We start from the raw sequence: 19173 nt of genomic DNA, 5'->3' as shown, positions 1-19173 counted from the left end.
ATCCTTGCCGAACAAGAATGGGGACACGAATTCAGATCCCCAACACGCCAGGAAAAGGCAGGCTGCCATCCCCAGCCTTCCCCACGCCAGGGAGGATGAGACAAGGACACAGCAGGTCAAACCTGCCAAGAGAAAGCCATGATCAGATGGCTTCAGTTTGAGGGATCATTTAGGCCTTATTAGGGAGGAGAGGGACTACAGGATAGTTCTCTCACTCATGCAAACTCGCCACTACACAGCAGGGCTAGCCACTTCTGCGATCTCAGAGACGTCAGGGTCGGGGCGGTTCAAATCACTAATGTTTCTAAAGAGAAAACTTTGTGTCAGCGCTTCTACAACCGAGGCTTAGAAGTACTGATGGCTCTGTTTTCTTACAGATCCCTTGAAAAACGACAGAAGGTCCCTGACCTCACAGCCATGCTCACGGTCCATCCCTTTGTGAAGGTCTTAATTTACATACGAGAGAGAGAGAGAGAGAGAGAGAGAGAGAGAGAGAGGAATGAGCCTGTGCTGATCATGGTCTGGGAGTAGTTAGCAAATTGCTCTACCTGCAAATTCCCCACCATCCCCGCTCTGTAAACACATCCATTCCCAGGCAAGTCTCACGGAGCACAACACTGTTCGGGATTTTAATATGCTGGGCTTCCGCTACATCTGTGCCTAGCTTCCGAGGGAACCATTTCCCTTGTGCCGGTGACACAGCACAGACACAGCACAGCGGCACAGCACTAGTCTGGCCACAAAATGTGCATGCAGCAGGATCAAGACATGCAAGCGGCCGGAAAATGGAGTCTCTCCATCCAGGAGACGTGAATCAGACTCCTACGGATTCCCAGTCTCTGGCCACCGAGGCAGGGCCTTGTCAGGCCCATTCAGTTACGGCCAAACTCCTGCGAGGAAGTGTGCTGTGACCAGTCTTGCACAGAGAATGCAAAATGACAGCCCTGGGCCATTTCTGTCCCCTTGATGTGACTTTCTGGGTCTGTGCACCATCCGAGAAACCGGGTCTACACCAAGAAACTGGTCTATATCGCTGTGTATAAATGAGCTCCTATTGCAAGAAAATGGTGGGTCAATCCCAGCAAGCATCACCAGGGAGCCCAATTCCTGGTGATGAGCAGTGAGGTAGAAGAACCCCACCCAACCGACAAAGCCCCACACTGGCAGCCATCACGTTACCCCTGCTGGCCCTGAGGGATGTGACTAGGAGGTTGAAAGCAAAAGACAAAACTTGACCCCAGTGCCCTTACGTGGCCACTTCATTCATCCTCAAAAGCCTCAGTTTCCCAGCCTGTGAAATGGGAAAACGCCGATCAAAGCAGTGAGATGAGGTGATATGCAAATGCCATGTGTGGCACCAGGCAGGAACTCACAAACTGTTCTCTGTGCCAGCACTCCTGGTAGATGGGGATTGTGATTTATGCCTGAATAGCTTTCAGCAAATTGTCACCCTCGGACACAAATGTCACCCTGACATCTTGAAAGCCCGAAGGCTTTGTCTCCTGAGAAGTGAGTGCTCTGGAAAATGCCAAGGATGATATAAAGAAAGCAATAGACTCGGGAACTACCCTATTAATAATAAGTGATTACACAGGAAGAGCGCTGCTGATTGAAATTCAGAGAACAAGGTGTCTGAATAGGATTTAAGAATTCTGAGTTAGGTCTGGTAAGATGGCTCAGTGGGTGCCTTCACACGCCACCAAACCTGAGTTCCTGAGTCCTGAGACCCTCCTCAGGACCCACAGAGGGGGTAGGAGAAAACCAAGTTCCAAGAGTTGTCCTCTGACCTCCACACATACGATGGAATACGTACATACACCGTAAACAAATAAGTACACCAGAGATGGATGGTGTTGTTTGCTTTTAATCCAAGCACTCTGGAGGCCCTGTCAGGAGGATCTCCATGATCAGCCTGCTGAACTATTGAGTTCCACGCCCATCGGGGCTGCAGAGTAAGAGCCTGCCTCCAAAACACAGCATGAAGAGCTAAGTATGTTGACACGTGGCTTGCTGTCCCGGCTACTCCCTTGGCCCACAAGTTCAAGACCAGCCTAGGCAACACAAAAACATCTCAGCTCAAAGCAAGAAAACAGAAAGCTTAACACTGGGGAGTCTGAGGCAAGTTTGAAGAAAGCCTGTGATATATATTAAGTTCTTGGGCTGTGGAAATGGCCCCGTAGACCTGCTGCCAAGTTCGATCTTTGGGGCACACACAGTTGAAGAAGCAAGTCTCACAAAATGTCCTCTGGCCTCTGTGCATACACTGTGGCAACATGACACACACACAACAAAATAAATACAATAAAAAAAATATTTCAGCTGGGGGCCAGAGAGGTGGCTGAGAGGTACGGTGCTGCCTAGGAAGCATGACACCTTGGGTTCAATCAGCCACCTCTCCACCAATTACTACCAGAGTTTCTGAGTTCCCCCAGAGACAGCTGGAGCTCACTCAGATCCTAAATCCTAACACCAAGCCCAGAATAAAGCCTGAGCTTCTCCAGATGCCCCACCTCACATCCTGAGGAATTTTCTCCTCCTTGCGGAGACAGTGAGGGTGGGTCCAAGTGTCTAGACAGCAGCCAAAGGGCAGACACAGGACACCCATCCCCTACCCTACTGATGCTGTACCCTACTGTTCCGGAGGAGGCCAGTGAGCCATCCACACCCAACCCACAGCCTTCCTGCCACCACCAAGAGACAACTGACCACCTTCCTGCCAGTCCCTTCTGTTTCTGCCCAAATCGCCCAGGTAGAAAGAGAGAACCCAGACTTATGCGTGTGCACCTCTCTCTTCCTCCTCCCCCTCACTCTCCAATTAATCAATTACTTCTTTTTGTTTGTTTGTTGTAGGGCAGAATTCTATCTTTGGGGGACTGAAACAAAAAACACTGAGAACCACAAAAAAAATAATAATAATAATAAATAAAATAAAATTTTAAAAGAGTGGCCTAAAGGACAATTCGTGTTCACAGCCTGGATCACCACACCATAGACTTCTGAAATAAATGCGGTTGAAAGAAGGGTAAGCCTTGTCCCAACAACATCACAAACATCACATCTTGGCTACCCAGACTTCAACTCTATGAACCTCAGTGCCCTGGGATCAAAGCTCTGGCTGTAAAATATGAGTGACACTCAGGTAACTGTGTCAGAAGAATGCCCTGACTCAGGGTGTGGTGGGGCTGTCATCCCTGCCCTTGGAAACACTTCCAGGCCAGCCCACACTGTAGTAAGCTCAAGGTTAGCTTGGGTCATAAGAGACTGTCTCATAAAAGCAAATGCAAGCCTCGTGTGCAGGCACAAGCCTTTAACACCAGAGCTTGGGAGGCAGTTCAAGGCCATCCTGATCTCCAGAGGGAGACCCTGTGTCAAAATAATAACAACAATCGTAACTAATAATGATGAGATGGCTCAGCAGTTAAGAGCACACACATATTGCTCTTGCAGAGAACCTGAGTTCAATTCCCAGCACCACCAGCACCTCTAACTCCAGAGCCAGGGGTCTGAAACACTCTCCTGATCTAGCCGGTACCAACATTTACTTGCTCATACCAAACACAGACACACATGTAATTTAGAATAAATACATATTTTAAGAGAAAGATGCCCTGAAAACAGCAGCAGCCAAAGCAGGCCTCTCCCCACAAGGAAGACCACCAAAGGGCTGGGAAACAAGGGGGGCACTCCCCTTGATTCTGAGCAAAGCCAGAGCCTCCAATCACTCTGAACAGTGCAGAAGGCATCAGGCTGAACCACTGTGTAATGGAAGAACACACGCACACAGGCGCACACACACTTCCTGGTTCCCAGTCGGCCCTGGGCTACCCTATACAGCTTACCAAGCTGGCTGGAGTAAAAACAAACACAGAGAGGAAGAACTCCCTGTCTTCTCTACCAGTCTCTAATCATGGCAGCCTTTGGGGGGAGGGGGGCACTCTCATGTTCACACCATTCTGAACACTGGATGTGAGCAAAACTCACCGAACTTTCCCATTTAGGGAAAACTGAGGCATAAACTATAACTCAGCCCTAGTTGGAGCAAGGGGCAACCAGGCGGCCTGGCTCTCTGTCTGGTTTAAATGCTCTGTGCAGGCCACGGCTGTATAGACTGCTTGCCCCACATCTCTTTAACAGCACATAAAAGCGTGGGCTCGGTGCACAGTGGCAGGAACCTTGCCATCCCAGCACTTGGGAAGTAGATGCAAGAGGATCAGAAGTTCAAGGTCACCCTCACCGGCATAGTAAGTTGAAAGCCAACCGTGAGCCCACCCTCCCCCATCCCCACCCCCAAATCTGTGCAACTGCCCACTGGGGTCAGTGACTAAAGTGTCCACTGCAACAGCTTGGCATCCTGTGAAAAGCACCACACCCAGGAATGTCATCGTATAACCCCAGAGGGGGGGTGGGGATATGGAGACAGGCATATAGCAGGGGCCTGGTGGCCACATGGTCTAGCGAAAATGTTTTCTCTAGGATGAGAAAACAATGGACACAATGATAGAGGAAACTTACAGATAGCTAGAGGTATTCCATTATCTTTGTTTTCTTCATCTGTGTGTGTGTGTGTGTGTGTGTGTGTGTGTGTGTGTGGTGCGTGATCTCTGAGTGTGTGTGTATGCCACATGTGTGTGTAGCCCAGCAGAAGGATGTTGGATCCCGAACAGCTGAAGCTATAGGCAGCTGTAAGCCATGGGTGAAACACATACCTTAACCACTGGGCCTTCTCTCCATCCCCCACTACCTTGAGTGGGTCATGGTCCTACTGAATGCACACTTGAGTTAGCAGTTCTTCGCTGTACACAAAACACTCCAAAACAGTACACAAAAGGCAAGCTGGGGAGCCAGCTTTCTTGAGGTTGAGATGGAAAAGATGGAAAGGCCAGAAGTGCCCCACACAGCTAACACAAAAGGGGTGGGGTGGGGGCGAGCTGGTTCTGTGGGTAAAGGTGCTTGCCACCAAAATTGGAGGTCTGAGTCTGATCCCAGGGTCCTACACGGTATAAAGAACAGACTCCGGCAAGTTGTCTTCTGACCTCCACATCGGTAGAGCAGCGAATGCATGTGTCTGTGAATACAGGCACACAATTTTTCAAGGTAAGTGTGTCTTTGGAGACAAGCGTATGGAGCATTTATATCTAGCCCCAGCCGACACAGAAAGGCAGGTGCACGAAAACGCACAGACTGGAGCAGTAAGGGTGAGGACACACCTCTGTCTCTCGGCTAACTCAGAGAACCTAGACGCAGGCGCCCCAACATCAACAGTCACGCTAGCACAACTGGATCTCCGTTTCTAATACCACTGTCCCAAAGATGGCCTGAAGGGGAACACAGACACGACGAGCCAGAACATAAACAGTCATAAACAGACAGAGCCCAAGACTGCTGGCCCAGGGATACCCAGAGCCAACGCAAAGCGCTCCCAGCAGCCCAGTGGAAGCAATTTGTAGTAAGTAGCAACGCATAACCCCAAGAGGACAAGAATGAGCCTTGGGTCCATAATACTATAAAGGAACAGAGAAGCACGTGGCAGAGGGAGCTGGAGGAGAAGGCTCAGCAGTTATGAGCACTGGCTCCTCCGGATGACCTAGGTTCATTTCCCACACTGCTCACAACTACCCATAACTCCAGTTCCAGGGGACCCAACACCCTCTTTTGGTCTCCATGGGCACCACACATGCATATGGCACGCAGGCATATACATAAGTAAAACACCCAACACCCATACACAGAAATTTTTTTAATAAATAAATATTAAACCTTTTTTTTTTTTTTAAAAAAAGACCTTTTATTTTTTTTTTTTTTAAGGAAGACAGAAAGACAGACACGGCATCTCCACTGTACGGAATTCTAATGTAGTCACGCTGGGCCTTGGAGGATGGAAGAGGGACATCATCCCCTGCTCCTGGGATGTGGCTGAGTGATTTCCTTTCCAAGAATGTAGAGTGGGGCAGCTCAGTCAGCAGAGCGCTTGCCCAGCCTTAACAAGCCCCAGGTCCCATCCCCAGAGCCACAGAATTCCTGCACGGTGGATCATGCCTGTAACCCCAGCACTCAGGCAGACCCTCCTTGACTACACAGCAAGTTTAAGGCCAGCAGGCACTACTAAGAGTCTCTGTCAAACAAAACGAAAACAAAAACGTTTCAGGAGTATAATTTGGAAAATGTCAAGGTCATCAGAAAGTTCTGAGAAACTACGGGGACAATGTAATGTCACAATAAATAGCATTCTGGAAGAGAAAAGGGGACTTTGCCAGGAAAACTGAGGACATCTGAATCCAGTGTTGGCTTTAGTTTGGCGAATTCAGAACATCTAGCTAGCTATGCCAAAGAGGACAGTAACAGGAGGGGTGTGGAGGGGTGGGGAGGCGTGGGGGCTGTAGGAGTCTTCTTGAAATCTAAAACTCTTAAAATGAGCTTATTTTCAAAACAACTCAAAACGGCAGGATTGCTCTTTCAGAACCAGCACCCACCAAAAGCCTTTCTAGCAACATCTTCGATGAGTCTGTGTGATAAGGAGCAGGCTGCCAGGGCCCAGGACAGTATGTTCCAGATAGACAGAAGGCCAAACTCCCAGGACAAACACGAGGACGCAGGGAACGAAGTTGGCAGCAGTTGGTACCGGGTGAATGGGTGTCACAGGGCAACAGAGACAAAGAGAGGCAGGTCACAGCGACTTCAGGGTTAAGATAAGCATGAGGATGTTAGGAAGTGAGTGAGAGGAACTAGAAGAGGAACTAGAAGCACTGGGAAGATAAATGGGACTGAAGGTGGGTGCCTGTGCACACGTGTGTGGAGGCCAGAGGTCAACCCCAGGAGTTCTTCCTCAGGTCCTGTCCACCCACAGTGATTTTTTCCAGACTGGGTCTCACGTTATATAAAGCATGGATTCAAGACAAGCTTTTTACATGTCTTCTGGAGACTGACTTAGGGCCTTGGCAAGCACTTAACCAACTGAGCCATCTTCATAACCCAACAGAATGGTCCTCAGTCCCCTGGGCAAAGGCGCATGGACACTGGTCATGAGGAGGTGGCAAGTGTTAGGCAGGGGGGAAACTACCTATAGTTATGAACTAGGCAGTTTCTTGATGTATAATGACAGAAAAGATCTCCACAGCGGGCAAGGCAGGCAGATCCCTGGGGACATTCCCAAGTTGGTGGCCCATGACTTCGGACCTTCTGAAAGGGTAGTTTTACTTTGCCTATCAAGGAGTCCAGGAATGAGGAAGTCTCAGCACAGCCCACTCTACCCACTTACCACCCGTCAGAGACTCAGTGTCCTTGTCTACAGAGTTGGACACCTCCCACTTCAGAAGGGGATTAGACAGGCTCAACACTAGAAGGCCCATGATGGCCCCCTCCAGCCTTCAAGCACACCAGTATCACTGCCACTCAGCACGAGGTAGGAGGAGCCTGAGATAGAAAACCATTTCATACCTGAGTTTACCTATAACAAAAGGAGCCAGGCATGATCAGCAGTGCAAACCTTTAACCCCAGCCCTCAGGAGAGAGGCAGGTGGATTTCTGTGAGTTCAAAGCCAACAGGATCCACAGAGTAATAAATTCTAGGCCACCCAGGCCTGGATAGTGAGACCCTATCTCCAAAAAGAAAAGGAAAGGGAAGGACACAGAAGACAGACAAAAATGAAGACCAAACAGCCACTACCCAGGACCTCTCTCTACTCTCCCTCATCCTCTCTACTCTGGATTGTGTCACCAGGCCACATGCCTCATCAGTCCACCCTGAAGGGGCTCCCCTAGTCATGGTCAACTGTCTCCAAAGGCTCTGGTGGAAAGACACCCCCTGCTCCAGCTCCTGGGGCTCCGCAGGGGACAGCAAAGGCAGTGAGCCTGGCCTCCTCCTCCCTGCCAGCTCTGCGTGACCATCTGACCCTGAGTTGGACCCAAATAATTAGCTGTCCCTTTTTCTTTCTTTCTTTCTTTTTTTTTTTTTTTAAGCACCAAAATGTTCTTTTCTTTTAGGTGCCTTTAAGAAGTCACATTCTGACATCCTGGCCAGATGAAATCCTCCTCTCGGAAGGGTCTATAACAGCCCTCCTGCAGCCCCTCCCACCTCCCAAACAGAGCAGGGAGCTGCAGCGAAGGACCAGAACAGCACAGCAGTTAGGCTTATTAAGGCAAATATGTGACGGTACTCCACTGAGCTGCTGTTAAGAGCACCCAAGGCACAGGCAAGTGCTCCCTTTGGGGTGCCCCACAAACTCTCACTGAACAACAAGGCAGGCCCAGCCTACCGCAGGCTCCCAGCACACAGAGCAGACACCAGTTTGCTCTGAATGCAGGCACTGGCCTCCTCAATCCCTTGTTATTGCTAACCAAGACCACCATTTTCCAACGCCGCCAGCCCACTCCAGGCGCTCCAGGGACTGCCCAGAGGCCTGTTGTTAAAATCAGCTGCAGACCTCAGTGGCTTATGCAGAAAGCCACATTTAGACTCCTGTAATACTCGCATTGCTCTGGAGAGAGGCAAGTGGGCACCTTCTGCCCAGACACACACCCAAAATTTACCACAGGGCAACTCTGGGCCAGTCAGCACCCACACCTACACAGACACAGCGGGGAAAGAAGACCAACCGAACAATGTCTCCAGAAATTAGGTCCATCCATCAAAGGACCCCACAGTGCGACGGGTGTCACAGCCGGCAGCGAGGGAGAGCCACATTTCACATCTCTCAAACAACAAAAGAAATCCCCCTCTCCTCACGAACTGAGTAGATAATCTGAGATTTTTTTTTTTACTCACCTTTGGAGCGAGTAGAGATATCCATTCCCTCTACCACCTCCTGTTCAGTTTTTATTTCCTCTTCAGCCAAGCTGAAATAGAACAAATTATGTATGTTTAGGTAGGCTGCAAATGGCCTCTGTGGGGGCAGCTGCTGGGGAACGAGAGAGCAAACTCGCCTTCTCTCAAGACCGTCCGTCTGGGAAGGAAGGAGAGAGCACAGCTGATTTCAACCACGTGTGAAGATGCTAAAGGGCTTCTTTAAATCAGTGGAATACTAAAAATACTTCTTTAAAAAGTTAAATTCATATTTCAATTGTCAGACCATTCATTAAGAGATTGTGAGGGACATGTTTTTAGTTTATAAACGGAAGCACAACCTACCGGCTTCTATCCTAAAAACCCAGGTGAGAGAGGCCTTTCTCGAGGTACACAGAATCCCTAACTTAGAATTCTACCAGGCCTCCCCATCCTGAACCTAACAGCTCCCCCCAATGAGGCAAGAACACGACGAAGAAGAAGAAAAAAAAAAACATACTGGTTAAATTACAAAGCAGAAAAACATGGCCAGACTTAAGCACCCTTCATCCCAGGAATCAGGACCCTGGGGTCACTGGGAAGCCTCAACCCCAGCAGGCATGGCTTCCTTCTGAACTGTGACTAATTACACTCCAGCACAGACAGTGGAATGAGGAAGAATTATTTAAAAGACACAGGCTGAGTGGAGAGTTGGGAGAAGAAAATTGAAAGGCAGGCCTCCTTGGCTAGGAAGGTCTGTCATCCAGAACCTTCCCTGCCTCCCTGCTGAAACACAGGTTCAACAGAGCAGGCCCTTTCAGACCTAACCCCGCTCCCAGCCTAACACTTCATAAGCCAAACAGAAGGAAAAGCAGATCTGCTCTGATAGGTGTGCGTGATCTGAAGTGCTAGAATGTTCCAGGCATTCCAGGCTGCTGCTTTGGGGAGATTGCTTAGGTACACCCCCAGCAGAAGTTCAGCAAGAAGAAAGGGACGCATCACCAACTGATGTGGCTGGAATTTTCCATTGGGAAGGCTCGAAGGCAAGATAGGAAGACAGTGAAGAAGACAGTCCTGTATCAGTGACAAGGCAAAGGATGGGTCCATTCAAAAGGCAGCCTCGAGCCTAGGAGCTCCAGCTAAGATGGAGTCCTGTTTGGGAGAGTTCCAGGTGTGTTGGGAGGGCAGAATTCAAGACAGGAACTAGGCAGAAAATGAAAAGATTCTTGCTCAGGGCAGGAGCTTGGAGTCCTCTGACTTTAACTAGCCCCAAGAGAGAAAAGAGAGGGAGGTAGTTTGGGTTTGAATTTGAGTGTTAAGACACTTAGCATTCTGACAGGGCACCGTGGTAAGAATTCCATTTAGTCGGCATCTGTAGCCAGACCAATGACCCAAACCACCAAAGAAATACTGACACGTCTTCACAGGTGATCCTCCTCCAAAGGAAGCAGCTTGCCAGCCCTGGGCATGTCACCAACATGGAACAATACGTGGAAGGTTCACTTTCTATCCCAGCTTCAGAGGAAGCACGTTGCCAGCTCAGAAACACGGCCTGGAACAGGGGCTCATTATCTGCCCCTGTGCTGCTGGAGGGATGGTGCTTGCAGTCATCAGAGACGGGGGAGATGGTTAACGTCAAAAGAACAACCCAGAACCTTGATCTTTCTAGCAACCAGAGTAATGTTCCCTTCTCGAGCATGAAGTATGGGAAATGCATCCCACCCACATTTTGAATGACTGGGGGACAAAGGCAATCTGTGTGCTCCAACTAAAATGGTCCAGTGGGGAGAGACATTTAAGATTCACAGAGCAACGACCCTCTCCCCCCCCAGCCAAAAAAAAAAAACAAAACCCACTTGAAGGATTTCTGCTGTGATGGAAACATTCAAAGGTGTATTGATCAAGGAGGAGGCCTGTGCTGAAGAGAACAATTATGTGGCTTGTAAGAGCCCAGAGGGGCTGAATACTTCAGGCAGGAATGCAGCTGAGAAGCTAAGAAAATGCAAAGTAGTTTCGGGGTGGCTGCTAGCTGCTGAGTTTAAGATAATCAATTCTGAAACAGAAGTGGGGGGTAAGCTGTTTTATCTTCCCAAGCATTTACAAGTGCTCACCAGCAGCCTCACTTTAGCACTAGCACCACAAGTTTGGAGCCTAGGATTTCCAGCACAATTGAAGAAAATCTTTTTTTTTAAGCACAACAGCAGCCTATCCCTTCAAAGGCAACCCCCATCCATACAACTACATGCGCGCTCACACACATGCACGCACGCACTCACAAGTGCACAACTTGTATTTGACTAAATTGACATTGCAGTGTCTGTGAATTTAGAAGAAGAGAAGAAAAAAAAAAAAAAAACTTCATTTACAAAAGCAAAGACCAAAATACAAAATTAGTCATTTCAAATAGCCACATCTGAGAGACTTCCTTTTACCTACAATTTCGGGTTTCTTTTTCTTTTTTCTCCTTTTTTTTTTCAGTGTTTAGCACTGGTGTATCACTGGGAAGGGAGAACTACAAACATGAGAAGTGCTGATGAGAAGGATCTGTGCCTTTCTAAATGCCCCACAGATCTTGGGCAATTCAGTTTAATAGCTGTTTGAAGACTGTGGGGTGGAGGTGGGGGGCGGGCAGCCGAGTAACAATCTTTAGAAAGAAAACTGCAGCTGGAGAAAATACTTTGAACTTTTGCCATTGACACGTTAAAAGTCTTAGCATACACAACATTCCCCCCCCCTTCCACGGCTACTAGAATCCAGCAACCCTCATCATTTCAATCAACAAAGGAATAAGTCCTATTTTCAAACTGACATTTCTATTTTTGTAAAGGTCTGATGGGGTGAATGGATACATAAAGGACAGGGTAAAAATAAGCCAATAGGAGAAAAAAAATGTATCAACTAGTTGCATTGTATACACGCGGCCATCAGCACTTAGGCTCATATTTACCCAAGTCACTTACTGGTGGATCCACAAACGGCCACATTTCAGGCACCCGAAAGAAGAAACAGCACCTGCAAACACAATCAAGTCCATCTCTTCCCCTTTCCCAAAAAGAGTAAGACTCCCACATATTCCCTGAGCAAGAAATCTGGGTTTCTAAACCTGCATGCACTGAAGGGAAAAAAAAAAGGAGCAATTAAAAGTTGCATACGCACTCCTGTCCTTCCAGGAAGCCTTAACCCTTCTGATTATTAATTCTGAGGACTCAGGGCTGGTCCGTAATTCCCAGGCATTCTCACCCCTCCAACACTTGCAAAGGAGAGAGAGAAAAAGGCAAAGCCTAGCTATTTGACAGGGTGGGGGAAGAGTCTGGGCGGATATACAATAGGCAGATCCTTCTTTTCCCAAGTGCCCTGACTGCCTGACTTTTACAACAATCTGTAAGCCAGCTAGAACACAGAACCAGCATGCAGAAGACCTGGCTGCCCAGTCAGAAGAAGATCACACAGCAATTCGGGAATCATGCACCGGTCCAAAGCGCTTCTCCTAGCAGGTTTTACTTTCATTCAAAATACCAAAAGGGTCCAGGCTGTAAGAAACACTTAATACCCAGGGCACACACCATCCTCCTCCCATGTCACAACCGTCAGCATCCAACTGTAAGGGGGGGGGGGGAAGAGGACAACAACAAAACAAAACCAAGCATGCGCCTCTGAATCTGCAAATAATTTTCTTTAATTGGGGGAGGGGGGGTGGTTAGCAAAGCGCTTTCTGTAATCACTCACCTAAAACGGGCAGTCATCGGAGCTAAGCTATTTATGCAGGATTCTTAAAATGGCGGCTGGCAACAGTGCCTCATTCCTGTATTGGAGCTAAAATGGTAGCAGTTTGTTCAATAGCTGAGCTCATGGTTTAGGGAGCCCTGCTAGTTCCAAAGCCGCCTTCATGAACATCAGAACTAGGAAACGCTCCACCAAAGGACACCAACAATCCAACGTTTGAAGAAGAAGAAAAAAAAAAAGAAGGAAGAAAAAAAAAAAGCCAACAAACTGCAGTGGCAGGGAGTTAGTGAAGTCACAGGTTCCTAAGGAAAAGCATTCCCTTTCAGGCGTTCAGCCTTCCTCGGGAGAATGTGCTGGGGCCCCCTTGCCCTGGACTGAGGTGGGTGGAAGGTTAGGAATTACGCAGCCCCCTGGCATAATGTGAGAACAGACAGGTGTCTCTGCACGCAGCTCTGTCCTAGAGAGCAGGCTGCAGGGGGAGGAAGCCCGTGCCCTTCTGAGTCCAGAGCAGCACAGCTCCACATCACTTCTCCAGGTGAAATGAAAGCTCCCAGAACAGCAGGCATCTAAGACAGCAAAGCTACAGGGCTGCACCTCTGGCTGGGGCCAAGGTGAAAACCCAGAAAGGCTGTGAGCCCACATTCTGCCATCACCAAATACATTCTGCCATCACCAAATACGGCAGCCACCCCTGAGGACAGGGATCATCAAGGACAGTCCCTCAGGTCTACACAGGAGTAACTCAAGTCCACAAATGAGGTTTTTGTCCACTTCCCACCACAGAGCCTGGGAGGTTACAATGTATTTTTGTAAAGCTCCCTTCACAGGCCAAACTATTAATAATAGCCTCATGGTGGCCGATGTCACCGACTGCTAAGGTCTGGGAGCTGCAGAATTCCTCCGGCACTGGGAGCAGGGAGTTTCAAGGTGACAGCTTTTCAGCTCCTAGGGAGAAAGGAGGGCACCATGCCCAAGGCTGAGCCGGGCAAGGCCGGACCACTGGCTGGGAGCCGGCCTGTAGGTAGGTGATCCGGGTAGGAAGGGTTGGCCTGGCAGCATGCTGGCTGCAGAGCTGGCAGGGCCTCCCTGTTTGTCTGGAAGGAGAGCAGAACTCGAGGTGGGGGAAGGGCAGCCAGAGCCCAGCAACCTGAGGCCAAGGGTGACTCCTGAGTTGCTTTTGCATTTGAAGAACTATGAAGGCTTCTAAAGCCACGGCTGCCCTTTACATCTCGGCCATGGAGAGGGGCCCCTCGAACGTGTCTTTCTTCTCAGGGTCAACCAGAGGCAAAGAGATCCACGGGCTGGCAACCGTGCCTCGGCCAGAGGAGCCAGAAGGGGAAAGAAAGCAAACAGAAACAAAAGAGGTGACACATTTGACTAGGTTGGACTTGCCAAACATACCTTGCCTCCAGGGTTAGCAGCACCCAGCCTTCTAAAATGACACCATACACACACACACACACACACACACACACAACCTTTTCTTTAAGACCTGATGCTCTGGCTCTCTAGAAGAAAGAGGGAAAAGCTATTGTTTTCACCCCTAATTTATAATCCAAGGGACCTCATGCTGTCTTTCTGACTCAAATCTTTGAGCATTGGTTATAAAAGTAACTAGACTTGGCTGCAGCGTTTCTGCAATGTTCTTGCTCTACAATTAGAAAAACACTGAAGAAAGTTTACTGAGCGATTATATGTAATTAATTCCTAGTTAAGACTGAGCACTGGCCATTTTCTGGAGCTAATAAAAGCAGTTGCTCCCCTCCCCCACACGAATGCCACTTCATCTCCAGAAGCAGAATGGTGTACCCATCTTGGAAGGTCTTAAAGGGGAGAGGGGAAGAGAGGACCGAGAGATTAGAGGGAGGGAGAGGAGCAAAGAAGGAAAAGGGGGGTAAGGAGAGGAAAGATAGGCATGGGGAGGGATGGGGAAAAGGGAAGGCAGGAAGGGGGAGAGAGAGAGAGAGAGAGAGAAGAGAAGGGAAGAGATCAAAAGCTCCAGTGTCTGTATTTGTTCCTTTGCAGCTGTGAATCCTCTTTGGGGACCAAGGAGGCAGGAGGAAAAGGGAAAACAGCCCATCAGTTTGTTTTCTCCTCTGCAATTTGCACAAGTGTTGAACCTTCCACCTTGATGAGGAAAGCAAAGTGGGGGATGGGGGAATCCTAGGGAAGGAATGCAGGAGCCTCTTCAGCTGGGCCACCTGCTTTTTTCCTAAAAGGAACAACAACAACAAAAAAGTAGAAATTTCCAGAAGTCCTACACTCAGGCCACTCACTGCAAATGTCAACCCTTAACCCTTTCCCCAAATCTACTGGTTTAACAGAAGAGAGAGGAAAAAAAGAATCCTCCTTGGCTAGTCTGTGGGCCAGAACTGAGGTCCCACCAAGTCCAACTGCAATGCAGTCACTTTTTTTTTCCTAGCTTTAGTAACTGAAAAAGAATGCTATACTTCCAAAGCAATTAACTTTTTACCAACCCATGCATGGTGGTGGCTATGAGGAAAAGCAACCAGCTTGAGCCAGGGCTGGGAAATTGGCTGGGGTTCTCACTCACACACAGATCCTGCCTTTCCAAACCTGTGGGAGCCATTTTAATGCAAGCTTTTAGAGCACAAACGCTTGGCCCATCAAGCAAAGAGGCAAACCGGGAGGCCTGTCATTAGCCACTGGTTCTGGGGAGGCCGCACGAAACTTGGTTTGTAATTTCCACTTACAGCAAGGAGATAAGAAGAGAGTAACAGGACTTGTGGGGGGCAGTGGCTCTGCTTAAAGATTACAGCTCATCTGTGTTTTGACTCAGAGATGCTGGCCTGCCTCACAGGCTGCCCAGCTGATACTTCAGTCCTCCTCTCTTTACTAAATTGAACCTTTTTCAACTGGTGTCAAAGGTTGGCCTGCTTGAACACTAAAAGAAAAGATTAGCGAGTCTCAGAAGTTGGCCTAAGACCACCACTGCGTGCAGTGGCATCACTTGCATCCAGGCTGGACTGGTCTCAAAGCAGGAAATACATGTGGTGAACTTCCAAGCCGACCCTGAAGGCAAATGCTGAGAGAAAGTCGACTTTGGTCACTTTAAAATTCTAGCTGCAGCCTCAAAATTAGGGCAAATGCAAAGCCACCACGCACGGAGAGGTGTGCGTGACCAGGCTTGCAGGGCGGGGGAAGGCTGTAACTGATGGTCAGTGAGTCCTAAAGCAAACCTAGTGTGGGAGTGGATAGGATTCTGTAACTACATGTAAACTCCATCTAACTTACATATGACAACACAAGGCACACACACAGGCACACACCCTGTGTGTAGGGCTCTGGAGCCCCTAAGAACGAAACAGTTTTGTTCACATTTCACAAGCAGATCACCTACCCAGAGTTCAGGAGAGCCAAACACAATTCAAGGTCTATCTGCAAGTCACAATGAACCCAGAGATCCCTCCCCCAGCTGAAGGTAAACAGGAAGTGAAGATCTTCAGTCCTAACTGCAGATCAGCAGGAACAACACTGGATTCAAGCCATCACCTAAACTCTGTAGAAGCCAACCTCCCCCATTACCACTGACCCCCAAAGGTTCACCAAACTCTTGATACACGCTCACAGGAGATGGATTGCATTACTTACCCAACACACTCGTTCACGCAACCGTCTCACTTTTCCCCAGTTAGGAAGAGAGAACAGGCTGGCAGATTTGGGACTTGATCAAAAAGGAAAAATTTTTTTGTAAACAGTTACATGGTATTATTAAAAACACACACCACCACCACCACCACAACACAACCCAGCAACTGGTTATGGGATGCTGTCAAGAGCCTCAGGTATGATCTTATGTCCTCTGCACTGCATCACAGAGGACAGAAGATAATATACTGTTGTTTTTTTTTTAAAGGGGGAGATGAAAACAAAGATAAAAGAAACATTAGCCCATGGAAAATCATGCAAGAGTAGAAAGCAAAAGAGTCCTCCTGGTTTGTTGTTGTTGTTGTTGTTGTTGTTGTTTCCTGCAGGATGTTATTCAAAATCTCTCCCCATTCCCACTCTCACCCCCCACCCCCACCCCAGACACCATCCCTACTCCAAAAACTCCCTCAGAGGCTAGGAAACACTTTCAGAAGAACCATTTGCTGGCTGTAGGCTGACTTGAAGAACACTCTGTACCAGGCTAAGTCAGGAAAAAAGGCTGAACAATGTAGCTGCAAGTGTGAAGCCCTACAGAGGCAGGAGACAGTCCACACGCCACCACCCACTTAGGCCCAGGAGCCAGCCTGCCTCCCTGAGCACAACTCTTGCTCAGGCCTGGGTTCTGTTGCAAACACACATCCACTCTTGTCAGAACTTAGCCCGGCCTTTCCCAGAACCTCTCTGGAGAAGCAATCTTGCTTGCCCTGCTATTTGCCACACGCAGTCCTGAGCAGTGCTGGGAGAAGACCTTCTGGCTTACCTTCCATTTTCTTCCCCCAGCAGGCATGTGACACAGAGCAGACAATAGTGCAGGGGGGGGGGAGGCTGTTCAGAGAGAGAGAGACAGAGAGGGAGAGGGAGGAAAAAAGAAAAAAAGAAAAAAAAAAAGAAGAAGGAGGGAATAATAGCTTCTCTTTTGGCATACCAGGCTCTAGCTTCAAACTCTCCCAGAAATTCTTTGTCCTGGTCAGAGTAAAGGTGTTCCAGGCCCTCACTAGTCTGTAAAATCAAGCTTTGGCTAATGGCTACTTAGCCATGTGACCCAAGAAAGGAGGAAAAAAAAATCTCTCTAAACAGTCCCAAGTTACCCTAAGTGCTCTGGGGGGGTGAGTGTGGCCCAGCCAGGCTACAGACAAATCACACTGCTACTCCACAACTCGGATGACTCAGAGGGAGGGGGGAAAAGATGGTTAAAAAGCCGAGCTTACCTCTGTGGATGCATTGTTAACTGTGTAATGTCAATACTTATAAAACATGGAGGACAGGCTCCTAGTTCTCACAGAAAAAGGGTTTGGCACTTCGGCTGATGATCTGGCCGCCTAATAAAAGCTCATCCCCGATTGGCTGCTCCGGCAAATCGGAGTGTAAAGCCGCCGCGGATTGGCTGAAACACTTCCTGAGCGATTATCTTTGTGAGGCTCGGGTGAGCAAGAGCCATCCTGTGCATAGAAAAAGACAGGCTAAGCTAGGCCTTTTGCAGGAAGAAAAACTTGGGAAAGGGGCCCCCACACGCACTTCTACCACACCCTGGCTAGATTCCCCAGTCCAGGCAAACCCGTGCAGCCAGCCTGACCTGCTCCAGCGAAGCCTGAGGCCAGGATGCCACTGGGAAGAGCCCTTTTGGAGTGGGCTGGACGACTCCTCCACACCTGCCTCCACACAGAAGTCCTTTTTCTGAGGAGGCAAGCAGGCAGTTTTCTAGACCAAGCCAGCTTGAGTGGGTCTCAAAGGAGAAAGTCGAGCTGAACGGTGGAGAGTCCCAGGGAGACAGGAGCAAGAGGGACAAGGCCAGACGCAGGCCTCTGAAGGGCTGGGGGGGGGGGGGGGAGAACAGGCAGCCCAAGGGAGGCCCCCAACAAATCAGCAAGGGGCATCCAGGTTCCTGAGAGCTGAGAGGCGCCTCTGCTGTGGGGAGGAGTGGTCAAGTTTGCCTAGTCATGGTCAAAGTGCCTGTTGGAAAAAGCAGGCCCAGAGAGCCATTTGCAAGGCTGGGTGGGAGTCTATAACCTCACCACCCCCTCAGTCAGACCTCAAAAGAAAAACCAAAGGGCTCCTCTGCCAGGATGGCAAGGGAGGGACCCTCTCCAGGCTTGCCCTAAGAAAAGCCAAATGCACTGCTAGCAGGCCACATGCCTCCCATCTACAGACTTCCCTTCCCAGCTCCCTCCCCCACCGATGAGGCCTGCTAAACCTGTCAGTTAAACAAAAATCTGACTTCCGTATTAGTCTACGATGCCTTCAGCTTCCTGCCTGTTAACCCTCTCTCGGACTCCAGGCCTTGCTGGGAAAAACTAGGCCCTGAGATTGCAGAAAAGGCCTGTGGAAAAATACAGCTGCAGCTCTCCAGGCAGATGCAGAGAGAGAGAGAGAGAGTGAGTGAGTGAGCTAGCTAACTCACTGCTGTCTCGCCTCTGCTTCCCAAGGAGGCGTGGACCTTCTGAATCCAGGGCATACAGGCAGTGCCTCTCAGTCTGAGAAGCCATTTAAATCCAGAGGGACAGAGAAAGATGTCAGACCCGGCCAGGAAACAAGAACCTCCATTATAGTCAGGCCTACACACCCACAGGTTGGCCCTTTCTGCCACAATCGCCCCTGTATGTGTGTTCTGGGGGGGAAACTGGGCCCTGTTTGGTGGGCAGACAAATCCCCTGGGCTTGGTAAGGGTTCTTGCTTCAATTTATTTCCACAGAGAACTGCTTCTTTTCGTCCCCTAAGGCAGATGGAATGGCGATTTCACACACAGCCTCACACTTGGCAGTTCCCCCCCCCCCCGCTCCCCCTATCCCCTGGCTCTGCTCCCCAGTAAAATATTAACTAGTTTCTCAGACCTGCTTATAATTCTACTCGTTTCAATGGTGCTGGGTGGGAGGCCAGGGCCTGTTTCTTCCTAAAAGCTGCCATTTGTAGAAAAGGCAAAGAATCTCAGACTGTCCAAGACTCTTTCCAATTCTTTGGTTGTTTGTTTAAACAAAAAAAAAAAAAAGTCCTTAATTAACAAGATTTAAAAAACAAAAAGCAGACGG

At 49.1% G+C, this 19173-nt stretch overlaps 1 protein-coding gene across 13 annotated transcripts in view; it reads right to left on the bottom strand.

Annotated features, from left to right (window-relative positions):
- Zmynd8 (zinc finger MYND-type containing 8) overlaps positions 1 to 17938 on the bottom strand; it is a 95189-nt gene extending 77251 nt beyond the window's left edge. For 4 of the 13 annotated variants that reach the window (XR_009591577.1, XM_060382818.1, XM_060382819.1 and 1 more), the window contains exons 1-2: positions 11719 to 11770; positions 8762 to 8832 (exon numbers count right to left, since the gene is read on the bottom strand). Coding sequence is in view for 12 of the 13 variants with exons in the window: in XM_060382818.1 (XP_060238801.1) it covers positions 8762 to 8786 (25 nt within the window). In the remaining variant the exon portion in view is untranslated. Of the gene's footprint in view, positions 1 to 8761; positions 8833 to 11718; positions 11865 to 11914; positions 12326 to 12484; positions 13025 to 16093; positions 16167 to 17075; positions 17178 to 17358; positions 17590 to 17723 lie in introns of those variants that run through there. The other 9 variants (XM_021638019.2, XM_021638109.2, XM_060382820.1 and 6 more) reach the window with 8 other exon arrangements.
- Between the last annotated feature and the right edge of the window lie 1235 nt (positions 17939 to 19173).

This window comes from Meriones unguiculatus, chromosome 4, assembly GCF_030254825.1.
Source record: "Meriones unguiculatus strain TT.TT164.6M chromosome 4, Bangor_MerUng_6.1, whole genome shotgun sequence".
Lineage (NCBI taxonomy): Eukaryota > Metazoa > Chordata > Mammalia > Rodentia > Muridae > Meriones > Meriones unguiculatus.
This window is presented reverse-complemented; position numbering and strand designations above follow the sequence as displayed.